Source organism: Mytilus trossulus, chromosome 1 (genome assembly GCF_036588685.1).
Source record: "Mytilus trossulus isolate FHL-02 chromosome 1, PNRI_Mtr1.1.1.hap1, whole genome shotgun sequence".
Lineage (NCBI taxonomy): Eukaryota > Metazoa > Mollusca > Bivalvia > Mytilida > Mytilidae > Mytilus > Mytilus trossulus.
Genome location: NC_086373.1, coordinates 73,758,428 through 73,776,427, shown reverse-complemented (window position 1 = coordinate 73,776,427; position 18,000 = coordinate 73,758,428). Strand labels below are relative to the sequence as shown.

At 32.4% G+C, this 18,000-nt stretch overlaps 1 protein-coding gene across 3 annotated transcripts in view; it reads right to left on the bottom strand.

Moving 5' to 3' along the window:
- LOC134684705 (trichohyalin-like) overlaps positions 1 to 18,000 on the bottom strand; it is a 70,904-nt gene that overhangs the window by 41,652 nt on the left and 11,252 nt on the right. For 2 of the 3 annotated variants that reach the window (XM_063544028.1, XM_063544013.1), the window contains exons 9-24: positions 14,601 to 14,755; positions 13,959 to 14,170; positions 13,174 to 13,288; positions 12,946 to 13,036; positions 12,357 to 12,612; positions 10,831 to 10,952; positions 6,149 to 6,352; positions 5,798 to 5,967; positions 5,224 to 5,349; positions 4,659 to 4,815; positions 4,097 to 4,201; positions 3,652 to 3,759; positions 2,658 to 2,814; positions 1,942 to 2,074; positions 934 to 1,108; positions 18 to 208 (exon numbers count right to left, since the gene is read on the bottom strand). In XM_063544028.1, coding sequence (XP_063400098.1) covers positions 18 to 208; positions 934 to 1,108; positions 1,942 to 2,074; positions 2,658 to 2,814; positions 3,652 to 3,759; positions 4,097 to 4,201; positions 4,659 to 4,815; positions 5,224 to 5,349; positions 5,798 to 5,967; positions 6,149 to 6,352; positions 10,831 to 10,952; positions 12,357 to 12,612; positions 12,946 to 13,036; positions 13,174 to 13,288; positions 13,959 to 14,170; positions 14,601 to 14,755 — 2,477 coding nt within the window. The remainder of the gene's footprint in view (positions 1 to 17; positions 209 to 933; positions 1,109 to 1,941; positions 2,075 to 2,657; positions 2,815 to 3,651; positions 3,760 to 4,096; positions 4,202 to 4,658; positions 4,816 to 5,223; positions 5,350 to 5,797; positions 5,968 to 6,148; positions 6,353 to 10,830; positions 10,953 to 12,356; positions 12,613 to 12,945; positions 13,037 to 13,173; positions 13,289 to 13,958; positions 14,171 to 14,600; positions 14,756 to 18,000) is intronic. The other variant, XM_063544021.1, reaches the window with a different exon arrangement.

Genomic DNA, 18,000 nt, shown 5'->3' with positions numbered 1-18,000 from the left:
AAATGTGTATTACCAACCTCTATAAATGATTGAATAACTTTTTCAGCATCACAGTTTTGTTGAGATAAAAGATCAGCCAATAACATTTTATGTAAAATCTCATCATCAACTTCTTCTTTCTGTTCATTGTTAAGACGATGGCGGTAGATCTCCTTCTTAATTATCACACCTTCGCTGTATATTGTGTTAAACTCTCGACTGTTTGGCACTACAAATATACACAGGATTATGTATAACTTTGATGAGTTACTTAACATGATACTTAAAAACTTGTGAATGTTAAGGAAAAATATGAAAACAATTTATTTAGCTTAACAACTATGAAGATAATTAGTTTGAATAATGACATAAAAAAAGGTATGTGAAGCTAACAAAACTTCTGTAATTATAATAAGTTTTCTCTAATTCTATGGAAATTTATCCCTTTTGGAACCCATTGTATAAAAAAATTTAATCAACGTGTGGTTGCTGGTGATCTCAGAAGATCATTGGATGATTTTACGGGGCATGACCTTTTTGGCTAACTGGATGAACCAAAATATGATAACAGGTGTTAACGAAATTGACAACTTCGTGCAATGTGAAAGGCACTTGAAGGGGATTTTCGGTAAACAAAAAAAGAAAATGTCTTTTAAATCATTAGAGAAACAGATTCTTACATAGTTACTCGTGGATTATCTGATTTATCCAATCTCGATAGTTAAATTATAAATTTTAAAGTACTATCCTGTTTAAATGGTTTTACACTAGTTATTTTGGGGGCCCATTATAGCTTGGTGTTTAGTGTGAGCAAAAATACTTCATGTTGAAGACCTTACTTTGACCTATAATGGTTTACTTTTACAAATTGTGACTTAGATGAAGGGTTGTCTTATTGGCACTTACACTACATCTTCATGTATCTATCATATTAATTACTGTGAAGACTTGTACCTGCCAATATTTCCTGTCTTTGGGAATGTAGCTTCCATAACTGATCCTTTCTCTGTTGTTGTGACCAAGACTGTATCTCCATGACAACATCAGGTTTCTGTGGTGATGTCAAAAGCAACAGTAAATATTGTTGTTCATCTTGATGGCTTCTATCTAATAGAACTATAACAGATTCCTACAAAACAGATAAAAACATTGGTAATTAATTAAGGATATTCTAAACTGTTTCATCAAATTGAATACAATAGTTCTGCAACAAAGATTAACAGTCAAATTAGTATACAAACATTGGTACCTATTAAAATGTTTAAACATGCAGCATTTGTTGCACCTGTCCTAAGTCAGGAACCTGTTGTTCAGTGGTTGTCGTTTGTTGATGCTGTTTAACAGTTTTTTTCTCGTTTTTTATATAGATTAGACTGTTGGTTTTCCTATTTGAATTGATTTACACTAGTCATTTTTCCTTTATAGCTTGTTGTTCAATGAAACTAAGGCTTTGTGTTTAAAAAGCCTTAATTTGACCTATAACGGTTTACTTCATACAAATTTTGACATGGATGGAGTGTTGTCTCATTGGCACTCATAATATATCTTTTTATCTCTATTGAAACAATATTCCTATAATACAATGAATCTAGCATATTATTGCGTACACCAAACTTGATTTATTCTCAAGTTTTGTAAGAAATAATCTCAATGTTAGTTTGTATAACTCTGCAATGACAAATGTGATAACCATTAAAATGTGTATCATCAGCTCATATTGAACATCTTTCATGGTATTTCAATTAAACACAATGACATTGTTTTTTTCTGTACATATGTTTATCACATTGCAGTGTATAATAAAGGATGCTCCACCCGTAAAACATTGGTAGCTTTCAGCTGTTTTCGGCTCTTTGGTCAGGTTGTTGTCTCTTTGACATATTCCCAATTTCTATTCTCAATTTTATTTTCCTCTTCAAAAGTACTGCAAAGCCAAATTATAGTCATTAAATTTTGACTTACCATCATGAGATGTTTTCCTGGACCCCTCATTACTTCATCTCTAACATCTTTCTTCTTCAAGAAACGACCTTGCTTGAAGTTTTGCATTGTAGCAATGGAAACCATTTCAATTCGCTGTCTATCATCAACAAGCCTAGGAAATAAACACATCAACATATGACTAAGTAATCTAAGATAATCTATTTAGTGCATACAAGTTGTTTGCACATTTGCTAGGTGATCCATTACTTCCTTATAAGGCATTGTATATATAGAACAACATAGAGGTTTTCACATTTACTTTTGATACCTGTCCATTAATTTGATCGGCTATAAAAACATATTATCTCATTATAACTAGTGATTAAAATTAAAAGTGATGCCTATTATTTCTTCTTAATATATTGTTACAAAAATTTGAAATCTTGAAAGTATCAAATTTTTTTGCAACAATTTTTTACTCTTTTTAAATCAGAAGGTAATTTGTCTTCAATGCACTAAATTTTGTCTTACAGCCAATTAATACCAATTTGAAATATCAAAAACATGCTCAAGGTTCATGAATCAAAACAGCAGTTGAATTTTACTTATATGCTACTGTCGGTACGCCAAATAATAAATCTTACATTAAAATTTCACAAGTTTGCAAAAGAAAGTCAGCTTACATTAATAATATGTAAGGAAAATAGCATATCCTCTACATATCGGACAATAATCTTATACTTATGTTCATTTACTTTGGTTTTCCTGTAGCCTGCTGTCTTTCTGCTAAACCCATCACCATAGCAACAGTGGCAAACCTAAAGTCAAAATGGCTGCCTATAAAAACTTCTCTCTTTAACCTAATGAGATGTATTTGTTGTTCTGCTTCATCCATAAACATGCTACCTGACCCTGCAAGTTATAAAAAAGAAATTAAGGATAACATGTTTGGCCAGTACCTTTTAAAAAATTTAAATAATTCTTGTGCTTCACCTACAATAGTAGATTGGCATTACGTTTTCGGGTCTGTGGGTCTGTTCGTCCCTCTGTTCGTTTGTTCCTTTGGTCGTCTGTCTGTCCCACTTCAGTAAAATTTTTGGTGAAGGTAGTTTTAGATGAAGTTGAAGTCCAATCAATTTGAAACTTATTACACATGTTCCCTATGATATGAATTAAAATTTTTACCCAATTTACATGGTCCATCGAACATAGAAAATGATAGAGTGAGTGGGGCATCCCACTACTATGGACACATTCTTGTTTTACTCGTGTTATCTAGTTTATAAGAAAAAAATCATAACATGAAGAGTTTCCATAACATGCTCGTACTTAACAATATTCAATAAAACTTAAACGTATTTGTACATAAAAATCTGAAGAATAATTCAAAAAAAATTTCCTAAATGTTTAATGCTTAATTATTTTTATCTTCGAGTCATTTTTTTCAACTGATTCTATACAATGTGCAGTTTGGCCACTATCCACGGTTAAGGGGGAGCTTGACTACTTAAAAACTTGTTAAACCTGCCACATTCTAAACATAGAATGTGTCTGTTCCAGGTCAGGAGCCTTTATTCTGGTAATTATCATTGGTTGTTGTCTATCATATTTGGTTTTTATGTTTAATTTTCAATACCTGGGCTTTTGGTTTTTCTCATTTGAATTATTTTTCATTTTTTCATGTCTTGTCCTTTCATAGCTATCTATATGGTAAGAGTCTTTCTCACATGTTTATACACACTTCAATACCTTTAATCATTTGTAAAAGAAGATCAACTTCCCCTTGATTTCTGTGGTGAATTTCTAAAATGGGATTCATCTTGTCTGTTATTTCTTCTTCATTAATTAGGTCATCACCTACAATAGAAAAATAATCTAATGGATTGTTGATTAAAGTTTCCAGAAATAAAATCTTGTTAATTCTTATTTAATACTGAAATCATCTTTCATCTTAAAAATATTTGAATAAAACACATTAGTTTAATTCTTTGTTGACAGAAATTAACGAATCTCAACAATTTCATTCAAATCTGTCCAAATTGCAAAGATGAAAAGAAGTTCAAGATAAATTTTAGAAAATGATTTCACATTATCCAACATGATTCTGACGATACACTTCACTTGTGGCATTCTAAAACTATATAACATTAATAATAGGAATAAAAGTTATAAATCAATTATGACAAAAACATACCCAGTGCTTTTTGTAGAAACTGGTGTCTGTGAATTCCCATTAATGATCTTACTGACTTTTCTAATGTAATTACATCCACTAAACCCTTCAATCCAACATGGTCACCTAAAATAAATCATAATAAGAATATGTGTCAACAGACTATCACAATACACCTTATTGCTATTTGTCCGCCATTACTGGATATCACACAGGTTCCCGTAAAATTTTGACGTCATAAAACAAAACATCTGACGCCACAATGGAAAAGTGATTGTTGAATGCGTCAAAAGGTCAAGTGGCCGGGTCGGCCGACCGAGTAGGGTAATAGCGATAAGGTGTATTGCATATCTTCTACTGTTTAATGATGAATTCGTCATGTATAGAAAACATAAAAAGGTTCATTTCCCCAAAATTTTACTTATATATATATATATATATTATATGATTGATTTTGTCTTTTTTACTTTAATTTAATTTGTAATATGAAATTGTCTATTAGAAATTACTAAACTAATATAAATATCTTAATATTATCAAACTAAATGATGAATTTGAAAAATTCTATTACACAAGTAATTACCTTTCTGTATCATGTCTTTGACTTGCCCTTTTAGATGAGCTTGTTTTACAAGTTTATCTTTCTCAGTCATTTTATCCCATGATTCCTTGCCACATGACTGACATAGACACTCAGATAACAAACTATCCTGTAATCTGGAGTATTTCTTCTCCAATGCCTGAAATATTAAAGATAGAAATTTGATGAGATCTCGCTTAACATGTTCAACAATGTCACACTTTTGCACCTGTTCCAAGTCAGGAGCCTCTGGCCTTTGTTAGTCTTGTGTGTTTTTTAATTTTAGTTCATTTATATGTTTACAAGTTTAGTATGATGTCCATTTTCATTGAGCTAGAATACATTTTTGTTAAGGAGCCAGCTGAAGTGTGCCTCTAGGTGCAGGATTATCTCTGTGTGTTGAAAATCCATTGGTGTCCTTCAGCTGTTTTTTTACTCTTTGGTGGAATTGTTGTCTCTTTGACACATTCTCTATTCTATCAAAACTGACTTTTATGGCTACAAGTGGGCATTAATAATCCGACATCTCTCTGTGCTTAGGTCACAGAATAAAATTTATAAAGTTTACCATGATAAGTTCATCTTCTTTGACAGTATCATCTGTCTGTGTAAGTATGTCAAACACATTGTGAACTGTTCCCTGTTGTCTGGCATCCTTTTCTTCCTCCAGTTTAGTTTCTAACTGTTCTTCAGTCTGAAATACATAAATGATATTTATTTTACTTACTTCTTCTACGGTACCATTATATATTTTATTCATATCAGTTCTACGCTTCAGAAATGATCTAATAGTTGGAAGGTATTCATTCATCTTTTTTGTAAATTACGGCATTTTTTTTATAACAAAGGCACTATTAAGTGCCATAGACCTTTGACACATAAGTATAAAATTAAAAAGATTAGTCTTCATTAACTTTAGTGGACCAAACCTCAGTTAAAGAATGGCTGCAAGAAAGTAGCTCTTTGATGAAAATCTGTAATAATGGGTTTCTGATCTGAGACCTTGAAATAAACATGAAATCAAGCTTCTTTTTTAGTTTTACAATACATTGTACAATACAACTGTGTTAACAGACAAACATGCAAGAACTGGTTCTTTTTAAATAAATGTATGATCTTGTATGTATGCTTCTGATACTTACTACATTTTCTATATTCTGTAACAATTTTGCAAGTTCTCTATCCTGTCTGTCCTGTAAATCTCTCAGTGTTGTCACAGTGACTTCCTCCATTGATGTTCTACCTGATTTCCTGCCAATAGCACTAATTGCTACTGCCTCTTCTAGGATACTTATATAATCCTCTTTGTCACCTGTTAAAACAATTTACTCTCATGTCAATCTTTTAATACGTTTCATATAATTTGGTTGAAGCCAAAGTAAGAGAACACAAATCAATTTTGAGATGTACAGAAGGACAAGGAAAAAATTTAATGCCCCCTCTGCTACATTGTTTTTTCATACACTTTGTAACTTTTTTACAATTTGTCTCACCTGAGTTGGCTAAATCTAATTTCCTCCTTTTTGTCTGAAGTTCTGCTAGTCTTGTCTTCCTCTCGTCAGCAGACATCTCTGAGGCAGCCTCCATTAGCTCTGTGATTGACTCGTCTTGTAAGTACTTCAGTAACTGTTCTCTCTCATCTAGATGTCTCTTCATCACTTCATACAGATAAGCTGTTTGCCATCCAGTTAAATCTCCTAGAAATAAAATTCAAGCTCAGTATCAACTCTAAATTATTGATTGGTGGGATCAATCTTTTTCTGAACTATCAAAAAACTTAAAATTGACGAAAAGAAAGAAAGAGGCCAATGAAAGCCACATTCTGTATGTATGTGCCTGTCCCAAGTCAGGAGCCTGTAAATCAGTGGTTGTCGTTTGTTTATATGTTACTTATTTGTTTTTCATTCATTTTTTGTACATAATTTAAGCCGTTAGTTTTCTCGTTTGAATTGTTTTACATTGTATTTTTGGGGCCTTTTATTGCTGACTATGTGGTATGGGCTTTGCTCAATGCTTAAGGCTGTACAGTGACCTTTGGTTGTTAATGTCTGTGTCATTTTTGTCTCTGGTGGAGAGTTGTCTCATTGGCAATCATACCACATCTTCTTTTTTATATATAAACACTAGAACACACCTGTGATATGCGGGTCCTTGACTGAATTCAAGTATATAACTATGCACGTAAGCCTTATTTTAGTATTGGTAATGTCATCTGATAAAGTCGTGCTGATTATAAGATACACAGTTTTCTCTGCTTTCAAATATTTCTGTTTGAACCCATTGACCTGAAACTTATCAATTATTGGTAATATTCAGTTCCTGGAATTATGTATTTTTTAATCAACAGCATTGTCCAATAAAGTTGAGTTCTTTGATTCACTGTTTTACGTCATGCCCGCTAACAAATTGAAAACTGTACTTATATGCTTATTTTAAGTCCAGATTTTTAGTATTCCTATTGTTATCTTAGAAAGTCTTACTGATTAAAATACTACAAATCATACAATAGGGAACAATTTGACAAATTATTTAATTTAGTAGTGTCAACCCTGTGATTATGATAGCAAAATCAAATACACCGTTTGGTGGTGCGCCTGTCAGATGCAGAATGTACAGATAAGGTAATAGGTAACAGGTGAATATAATTGGTATCAGTATTCGATTCGACCCGGAACTTGTTAATTACTGGCAATATTATAGCGAACCCTATTGAACCTTTCTATAGATTCACCTGCAAGTTACCTGTCCATTTAAACTTTTGGCAGTTCTATTGTCCCATCTAACAAATACAACAGGTATTGTTCTCTGTATAGTTTATTCACCAGGACCTTTAAATTTCTTCTAAGAGAAATATATCACTCATTGATTAATTTACCTGAGTAAAAATTTTATCTGCTAAATTAGATGGAAATAACATGTGTACTATTTATAAAAAACTGTATATGAGTTTGAATGTATTATATTTTCAATCTGTTGAATGTAAACACTGATTCAAACATTAATAAAAGTTGATTCCTAAAAAAAATTAACATTATTCCTATTTCCAAAAAAAAATTGATAAAAAAAACCTAAAAATGTGGATGTTTACATATTAAGGCCTTCTTAAAAGTATTCTATAACTAAACAAAAACTAAAAAATTTGTAAGGGTTCCACGGAACCCAGTGTCTCGCCTACTTTTGCTGTAAATCTCAGGCTCAACAAAAATGAGGAAAAAAATCAATAAAATTATCCCCTTGATACTATCTTATGATTGTAAGAAGCTTCTGTCCAAGTTTGTTAAAAATCTAGGAAAGTTAAATAATGAATGTAATAAATGTTTTGAAAACTTTAACTGCAGACTGTATGTAATGTTAACTGGAAGAAAACCTAAGTCCATTTAAAAGTAAAATACAGAAAAAATGGAGTTATCTTTTTACCAAATTTACTTCTGGATATTATTTTATGATCATAAATAAGCTTCTCAGTCCAAGTTTGGTAAAAACCAAGGATAGTTTAAGAAAGTTATTAAAATTTTAAAAACTTTAACCACAGAGTGAATGTAATGTTTCCCCGCAGAAAAACTAAGTCCATTTAAAAGTAAAATACGGAAAAATGTATATTTTTTTACATAATTTACTTCTGGATACTATCTTATGATCATAAACAAGCTTCAGGCTTAGTTTGGTACAAACCAAGGATAGTTTAAGAAAGTAATTAAAATTTTAAAAACTTTAACCACAGAGTGAATGTAATGTTTCCCCGCAGAAAAACTAAGTCCATTTAAAAGTAAAATACGGAAAAAAATGAATTTATTTTTTTACAAAATTTACTTCTGGATACTATCTTATGATCATAAACAAGCTTCTGTCCAAGTTTGGTACAAATCAAGGATAGTTTAAGAAAGTTATTAAAATTTTAAAAACTTTAACCACAGAGTGAATGTAATGTTTCCCTGCAGAAAAAACTAAGTCCATTTAAAGGTAAAATACTGAAAAATGAAATTTTATTTTTACAAAATTTACTGCTGGATACTATCTTATGATCATAAACAAGCTTCTGTCCACGTTTGGTAGAAATCCAGTATAGTTTAAGAAAGTTATTATAATTTCAAAAACTTTAACCACAGAGTGAATATTTGTGGACGCCGCCGCCGCCGACACCGATGACGACGACACCGATGACGACGGAAAGTAGGATCGCTTAGTCTCGCTTTTTCGACTTAAGTCGAAGGCTCGACAAAAATGCAAATTTTCATATGAACAATACTTTTTATTTTAAAAACAAACTGTTTATGATTAAGTTATTATTTATTTTGAACATATTGAAAAAAATAATATAAATGTTTAATAAACACGAAATCACAGGCATTTTTTTTCTGTGAAACATGTAATTTCTATCAATTTAGCAGATAAATTTTCTACTGAGGTAGATTAATCAATGAGTGATATATTTCTCTTAGAAGAAATTTAAAGGTCTGAGTGAATAAACTATACAGAGAACAATACCTGTTGTATTTGTTAGATGGGACAATAGAACTGCCAAAAGTTTAAATGGACAGGTAACTTGCAGGTGAATCTATAGAAAGGTTCAATAGGGTTCGCTATAATTATGTGGAAAACAAAAGGGTCTGGAGTGGTGTAATTTTTAATTTACACCATTGTCCTATATTAGCTATATATAAAGTTGAATTCTTTGATTTGTCGTTTTTACCTGATGACGGCTGATAAATTGGACCTCATTATTTTAGTGTTATAGATTGCATTTTGCCCTTCAGATTTAAAAAAAAAGATCTCCTGCTTTTCATTATCAATATTTTGGTCAAAATTGTAAGAGTTGTCATGATTACAACAAGCAGTTTCCCCAGTGACCATGTCCAAAAAGTTATGTATGCAAATTATAATAAAATTTGTAAGGGTTCCGCAGAACCCAGTGTCTCGCCTACTTTTGCTGTAAATAGCAGGCTCAACAAAAGTGATGAAAAAATTCAATAAAAATATTCCTCTTTATACTATCTTATGATTGTAAGAAGCTTCTGTGCAAGTTTGGTAAAAATCTAGGATAGTTAATGAATCAAATAAATGTTTTGAAAACTTTAACTGCAGACTGTATGTAATGTTAACTGGAAGAAAATCTAAGTTCATTTAAAAGTAAAATACAGAAAAATGGAGTTATCTTTTTACAAAATTTACTTCTGGATACTATCTTATGATGATAAATAAGCTTCTTTCCAAGTTTGGTACAAACTCAGGATAGTTTAAGAAAGATGTTAAAATTTTAAAAACTTCAACCACAGAGTGAATGTAATGTTTCCCCGCAGAAAAAACTAAGTCCATTTATAAGTAAAATACGGAAAAAATGGAATTATAATTTTACGAAATTTACTGCTGGATACTATCTAATGATCATAAACAAGCTTCTGTCCAAGTTTAGTACAAACCCAGGATAGTTTAAGAAAGTTATTAAAATTCTAAAAACTTTAACCACAGAGTGAATGTTATGTTTCCCCAAAGAAAAAACTAAATGTTATGTTTCCCCAAAGAAAAAACTAAGTCCATTTATAGGTAAAATACGGAAAAAATGGAATTTTATTTTTACAAAATTTACTTCTGGATACTATCTAATGATCATAAACAAGCTTCTGTCTAAGTTTGGTAGAAATCCTGTATAGTTTAAGAAAGTTATTAAAATTTCAAAAACTTTAACCACAGAGTGAATATTTGTGGACGCCGCCGACGCCGGAATTGAGAATCGCTTAGTCTCGCTTTTTCGACTAAAGTCGAAGGCTCGACAAAAACTATCAATATCATGTCATATAGGATTTCATGGTATAACAACAGTCTGCATATAGCCATATGCCTATAGAAAGTTTGTAATTCTTTGAAAATATCAATTCATGACTCATGTGCAGCCACGAAATCTATGAAAATTGGTATCCCACGAATGATAATAAATTTGCAGTATATTAGTTTTCAGATACCTGTCAAAGTTCAAGTCTCCCAAGACAGAGATTGATAGTCAAAAGCTCTACACTCTCTGAAGTAAAGCTATACATATTGTACTATTAATTTTTATTTCAGGCAGATAAAAATCTGATGCATTAATCCTTTATGAGAACTGTTTACCCTGTTTTGTGATTAAGGGTTTATTCTATAACCCTTCTGCATATTTAAAATAATATGTAAGTACATGTATTACCTTTTTCTGGTGTTAATGACTTTTCCTTCTTTTTGGTTGGTTCTTTCTGTTGTAAATTAGCAAATCTAAGTCGAGTTCTCCTCATAGCTAAATCATACTGTCGACTCTGATCTTTTGGATGCCTGTTGATTAAAAAGAAATGCAATCAAAAATTTGAAGAGCTTATTTTGTTTTAAATTTGAAGTACATCTGATAAAGATGTTTGACATTTTTTTAACACTATTGTGTCTACTTCAGTTGATTAAATCTGTTCATGTATTTAAAAATGATCTCAATTGGTCATTAAAGATAAAATTTTAATTTAGTAAATCTATCAAATATGCTATAAAACATCACTTTGCAGATGTTTTTTGCTCAGGTATTTGTCTAAAATGTATGTTGTATTTGGAATGACAGAATTTTGGAATTTCGGACAAGGGTAAAACTATATGGCACCGACAACTTTGTTGCGTGGCCATAATAACGTCTAAAAACTAGCACTACTCCTTTAAAAGAGTCATTTCAAGTTTAACCTTTTGTACCTATGGTGCAGGAGGCGGTGAGATATTGTGCACGAATTGTATGTAAAGTTACTTTCTAACATGTACCATAGCAATTCATAAAACATAACAACCCATTGCCATTGGCCAATTTTTAGTTTACACAAGTACTAAAGGCAGCAATAATCCAGCTCAATTTCTATTTCACAAGTGAACAAATGTGGCAAAACACCACAATGTTTCCCTGATGAGGGAAATGTTAGAGGAGGAAGAATAGCACAGCAGCAGTTGATGAAAGGTAGAGGGAATTTCATGGGAAGAGAAGCCAACTGGAAAACAAATTGTCAATATTTGACTAAAGAAAATTTTAAAATTTCCAGAATGGGTACATAAACAAAATCTTGTTTACAAATTCTAGAATTCCTTTTGATATATTTTGTTTTGGCTATTAAATATTTATTTACTATTACACGTGCTTTATTATTTTTGATAAAATACGCATAAATAAAAATAATATTATAATTTATCGACTTTATTGATTCTCGTGAAATAACATGGGAGATAACTCAAATTTGCTATTATTGAAAAAAATAATACTGGTTTTAATAAGTGATCAGGGCCATATAGTTAAACGACTATACAGTAATTTTTTATATTTAACTCTGAGAATATTTATTTTTTGAGGGATATTTACTGGTTTGGGCTGCTCCATTCGACAGGTTGTGTAGTATTTGGTTGAGATTATAATTGCAAAATTACGATTTAACAAATTAAGAATACAAAGTCGACTCACAGAGATGGAAAATTTATTGAGTTACTAATATTTTCATATATCATATCACTTCTGGTACCTTTTAAATAAGTATCATCTACCAAGACAAAGTTTTGATAATTTGAAAGCAATTTCGGCACCAGATCACCAAAAAACCTATGACTAAAATTGATTGTTAGTATACTAAATTGTGTAAGAATACGATCAATTTTAAGCGTAAGATTTTTTTGAAACGTAAGCCAGCAGAATAATATGAAGTCAATGATATGTCTCACCTGTTTTGAAGAGCTGCTATTAATCTTTCAATTAACCCAACACTGAGAGCTGAAACTTCAAAATCTTCTTCCAATTGTGCACAAAATGTTTCTAGTTTCAGCAGTACAATTTTGAGTCTCTGTGTTTTTACTGGTAATTGTTTGGTACTGGTGGATTTTAACCATATTAACAAGGCTTCCTGTTCATTGTCATATCTTGGTACCAGATCAGCCAAAACATTCATATGAGGGAACTTCTCTGCAGGGGGTTCATCTGCTATAAGGGAACACAGATCATTAATAACATTGTATATTGAAGCTAAGCACTGAAAAGTTACAAATTACTTTGAATTAGTTTTACAACTTTAAACAAAGTCACTTTTTATAGAAAACACTTATTATATATGAGTTTTAAAAATGCTTCAGATGTCAAAAGATAGCAATCCAGCAAGATATATTGACTCTTTTTTTTTTATCTGGAGATCATCATACAAACATCAATTATGACCCAGTGCCCATGGTAGGCTCTGAGTCACCTAATTCATGTGAAGCTGAAATATATGTTATATATACTCTTAGTGTTGGATAAATTGAATGATTATAATAATACCTTGATTTTGTCCAGTTTTTCTCTGTTCCTGTAATCTTTTCTCATATTCGGTCTTTTCTTCACCAATAAGCTGCCTAAGTGAAGGTAATGACTAAAAGTGAAAGTTAATTTGTTTGTTAATTAGAAAGTCTATATTTATAAGTGATCGCAATCATAATAGTTTAACCAAAACAAATTTTATGAATAAACTGATTAAACCTACAATTTATACAGTATGAGGAAAAATACCTTTGATTTTGGTCCAATGAGACTTTCCATATCCTGCAACTGTCCCAACCCTCTTAGTTTTCTTTCTTCCTTTTCCTTTTCTTTTATATGCTTCTTTCTTTCCTTTTCATTAAGTCTAAAAGTAGGAATGCGGTTTTAATATGTATCTGGATTAAAGTAAGATAAAGTTGGTTTTCTGGTTTGAATGGTTTTATACTAGTCCCTTTTTAAGCCCTTTGATGGGGGGTCATTACTCTGTGTTGAAGCACTTCTTAACAACTAAGTCTTTAACTTACAAGAACAAAATATATCAAATATCCTGTTAAATAGCATTTTTCAAAGAACAGCTAATATTCTAAAAGATTAGAAGATTATTTTTTCTATTGATTTAAGTAATTGATTTCTAAGCAGCTTTTAAACTTCTCTTTCCCTTTTTGTTGGTGGGGAAATAAGAGTAACGTATATTTTGAAGGTCTAATTCTGATTGATTGATTGGTGATAACTTTATGCCTTATCAGCACAAAAGGCTATATTGTTGTGTTTGAAATATTGTAAAAACAATTGTTTTTTTTCAAAACAGACAAAAAGTCTTTCAATATACTAAAACTTCAGTTTAAACTCTAAATACTTATTTACAAATAAAAAAATATCAATATATAACAAGAATAAAAATTACGATTGTTTTAAACTAATACAACCAATTCAAACTTAGGAATATATTCCAATTTCTTTAAAAAAAAGAAACAATTGTTTCAACAGGAATAGTATAAGAAGTTCAGTATAGAAAGAATCTATAATAAACTTACTGTTTCCATTCAGTGCCCATCTTATATTCTAATCCCATCCTGAGAATGTTTTTACGTAGGGTATCATACTTAACATCTAAAGCATCTACATAATCTTTGTCCTCTGCTGAGATCTCGATGGTTCCAAGGGCAACAAAAGATATATTATCAAAGTGTTCTTTAATACGCATCTTGTTTTCTTTCTTTATCAAAAATACCACATCAGATTTAACCTATCAAAGACAAAAGTTAATATATCACATTTTATGCTAGCTTTTTCATGTATATTTTTACTTATAAATCATTCAGCAGGTTATGAATTCATAATAATACAATTTTGGTAAAATGAAAGAAAAAGTACTTTATTATATATATGCCAAACTGTTAAAAAAAAACCTGTCAGAGCCAAAATAATTACAATTTGATAGAGATAAATAAGCCAAAAATATAAAAAATACAGCAAAATCAAATAATACAGAATGAAGCTCTCTACCCACTCACAAACCATAAAAGACATAAATTTCAATCACTATAGACAGATCAACTATAGATAGTTCATAATTAAAATTAACAGCAATTATTAACTTACAAAAACTTAGAAACTGTTAAGAGTTGTATTTGGAAGATAACCATATAAATTAAACAAAAACTTATAATGCTTACCTGTTTTGAAACAAATTGTTCCAAACTTGCTTCATATTCTACTTCCTGTCTTTGTATTAGGTCAGCAAGAACACATTCTGCTACCACATTATCTGTTACAATGCTAGCAGTTGGAAGAAGTTCTTCTCTCCTTACTTCACAGTATAGTGCTACAGCTAAAAAATATATTCAAGGACAAATATTACTGAAATGTCGAGACAGCATGATTACTATTCTCTCTTTAGTATTTTGATTTCACCTAGACCTATAAGGTATAATTATTTGTAAACAAGACACATGAATCTTCATTCAATTTGTCAAATTGCAAATGTCAAAATTGATGGTTCCAGCTCTACCAAATTTCCATCTTGCTGTAGATTTCTTTTTTTTGTCTGTACCAATTTTCATGGTTTAATGAAAACTTGCATATTTGTGATATTTAATCTCATGGTTTTGGCAAAGTGTGCATACTTTTAAAAAAAAATTGTAATTCATTGAATATTTAAATTTGTTTTTGTCCCTGAATCCATGAAAATTGAAATCCAACAAATATAATAAATCAACAACAGATGAGGAAAAAAAATTCAAGTTTTGAAGCAAATTTTGGTTTTGTTAACCTACCTTCATTAGATTTGGAGTAAATGTTGCGTGTCATCGGAGTTAGATTGGGACCTACCCTAAGTAAGGATTTGGTGTAAATGTTGAGTGTCATTGGAGTTAGATTTGGACCTACCCTAAGTAAGGATTTGGTGTAAATGTTGCGTGTCATCGGAGTTAGATTGGGACCTACCCTAAGTAAGGATTTGGTGTAAATGTTGAGTGTCATCGGAGTTAGATTGGGACCTACCCTAAGTAAGGATTTGGAGTAAATGTTGAGTGTCATCGGAGTTAGATTGGGACCTACCCTCAATAAGGATTTGGTGTAAATGTTGCGCGTCATCATAGTTAGATTGGGACCTACCCTAAGTAAGGATTTGGTGTAAATGTTGAGTGTAATCGGAGTTAGATTGGGACCTACCCTAAGTAAGGATTTGGTGTAAATGTTGAGTGTCATAGGAGTTAGATTGGGACCTACCCTAAGTAAGGATTTGGTGTAAATGTTGAGTGTTATCGGAGTTAGATTGGGACCTACCCTAAGTAAGGATTTGGTGTAAATGTTGAGTGTCAACAGAGTTAGATTGGGACCTACCCTAAGTAAGGATTTGGTGTAAATGTTGAGTGTCATCGGAGTTAGATTGGGACCTACCCTAAGTAAGGATTTGGTGTAAATGTTGCGTGTCATCGGAGTTAGATTGGGACCTACCCTAAGTAAGGATTTGGTGTAAATGTTGAGTGTCATCGGAGTTAGATTGGGACCTACCCTAAGTAAGGATTTGGAGTAAATGTTGAGTGTCATCGGAGTTAGATTGGGACCTACCCTCAATAAGGATTTGGTGTAAATGTTGCGCGTCATTGGAGTTAGATTGGGACCTACCCTAAGTAAGGATTTGGTGTAAATGTTGAGTGTCATCGGAGTTAGATTGGGACCTACCCTAAGTAAGGATTTGGTGTAAATGTTGCGTGTCATCGGAGTTAGATTGGGACCTACCTTTAGTAAGGATTTGGTGTAAATGTTGAGTGTCATCGGAGTTAGATTGGGACCTACCCTAAGTAAGGATTTGGTGTAAATGTTGAGTGTCATCGGAGTTAGATTGGGACCTACCCTAAGTAAGGATTTGGTGTAAATGTTGAGTGTCAGCGAGTTAGATTGGGACCTACCCTAAGTAAGGATTTGGTGTAAATGTTGAGTGTCATCGGAGTTAGATTGGGACCTACCCTAAGTAAGGATTTGGTGTAAATGTTGAGTGTCATCGGAGTTAGATTGGGACCTACCCTAAGTAAGGATTTGGTGTAAATGTTGAATGTCATCGGAGTTAGATTGGGACCTACCCTAAGTAAGGATTTGGTGTAAATGTTGAGTGTCATAGGAGTTAGATTGGGACCTACCCTAAGTAAGGATTTGGTGTAAATGTTGAGTGTCAACGGAGTTAGATTGGGACCTACCCTAAGTAAGGATTTGGTGTAAATGTTGAGTGTTATCGGAGTTAGATTGGGACCTACCCTAAGTAAGGATTTGATGTAAATGTTGTGTGTCATCGGAGTTAGATTGGGACCTACCCTAAGTAAGGATTTGGTGTAAATGTTGAGTGTCATCGGAGTTAGATTGGGACCTACCCTAAGTAAGGATTTGGTGTAAATGTTGCGTGTCATCGGTGTTAGATTGGGACCTACCCTAAGTAAGGATTTGGTGTAAATGTTGAGTGTCATCGGAGTTAGATTGGGACCTACCCTAAGTAAGGATTTGGTGTAAATGTTGAGTGTCATCGGAGTTAGATTGTGACCTACCCTAAGTAAGGATTTGGTGTAAATGATGAGTGTCATCGGAGTTAGATTGGGACCTACCCTAAGAAAGGATTTGGTGTAAATGTTGAGTGTCATCGGAGTTAGATTGGGACCTACCCTAAGTAAGGATTTGGTGTAAATGTTGCGTGTCATCGGAGTTAGATTGGGACCTACCTTCAGTAAGGATTTGGTGTAAATGTTGAGTGTCATCGGAGTTAGATTGGGACCTACCCTAAGTAAGGATTTGGTGTAAATGTTGCGTGTCATCGGAGTTAGATTGGGACCTACCCTAAGTAAGGATTTGGTGTAAATGTTGTGTGTCATCGGAGTTAGATTAGGACCTACCCTAAGTAAGGATTTGGTGTAAATGTTGCGTGTCATCGGAGTTAGATTGGGACCTACCCTAAGTAAGGATTTGGTGTAAATGTTGAGTGTCATCGGAGTTAGATTGGGACCTACCCTAAGTAAGGATTTGGAGTAAATGTTGAGTGTCATCGGAGTTAGATTGGGACCTACCCTCAATAAGGATTTGGTGTAAATGTTGCGCGTCATCATAGTTAGATTGGGACCTACCCTAAGTAAGGATTTGGTGTAAATGTTGAGTGTAATCGGAGTTAGATTGGGACCTACCCTAAGTAAGGATTTGGTGTAAATGTTGAGTGTCATAGGAGTTAGATTGGGACCTACCCTAAGTAAGGATTTGGTGTAAATGTTGAGTGTTATCGGAGTTAGATTGGGACCTACCCTAAGTAAGGATTTGGTGTAAATGTTGAGTGTCAACAGAGTTAGATTGGGACCTACCCTAAGTAAGGATTTGGTGTAAATGTTGAGTGTCATCGGAGTTAGATTGGGACCTACCCTAAGTAAGGATTTGGTGTAAATGTTGAATGTCATCGGAGTTAGATTGGGACCTACCCTAAGTAAGGATTTGGTGTAAATGTTGAGTGTCATCGGAGTTAGATTGGGACCTACCCTAAGTAAGGATTTGGAGTAAATGTTGAGTGTCATCGGAGTTAGATTGGGACCTACCCTCAATAAG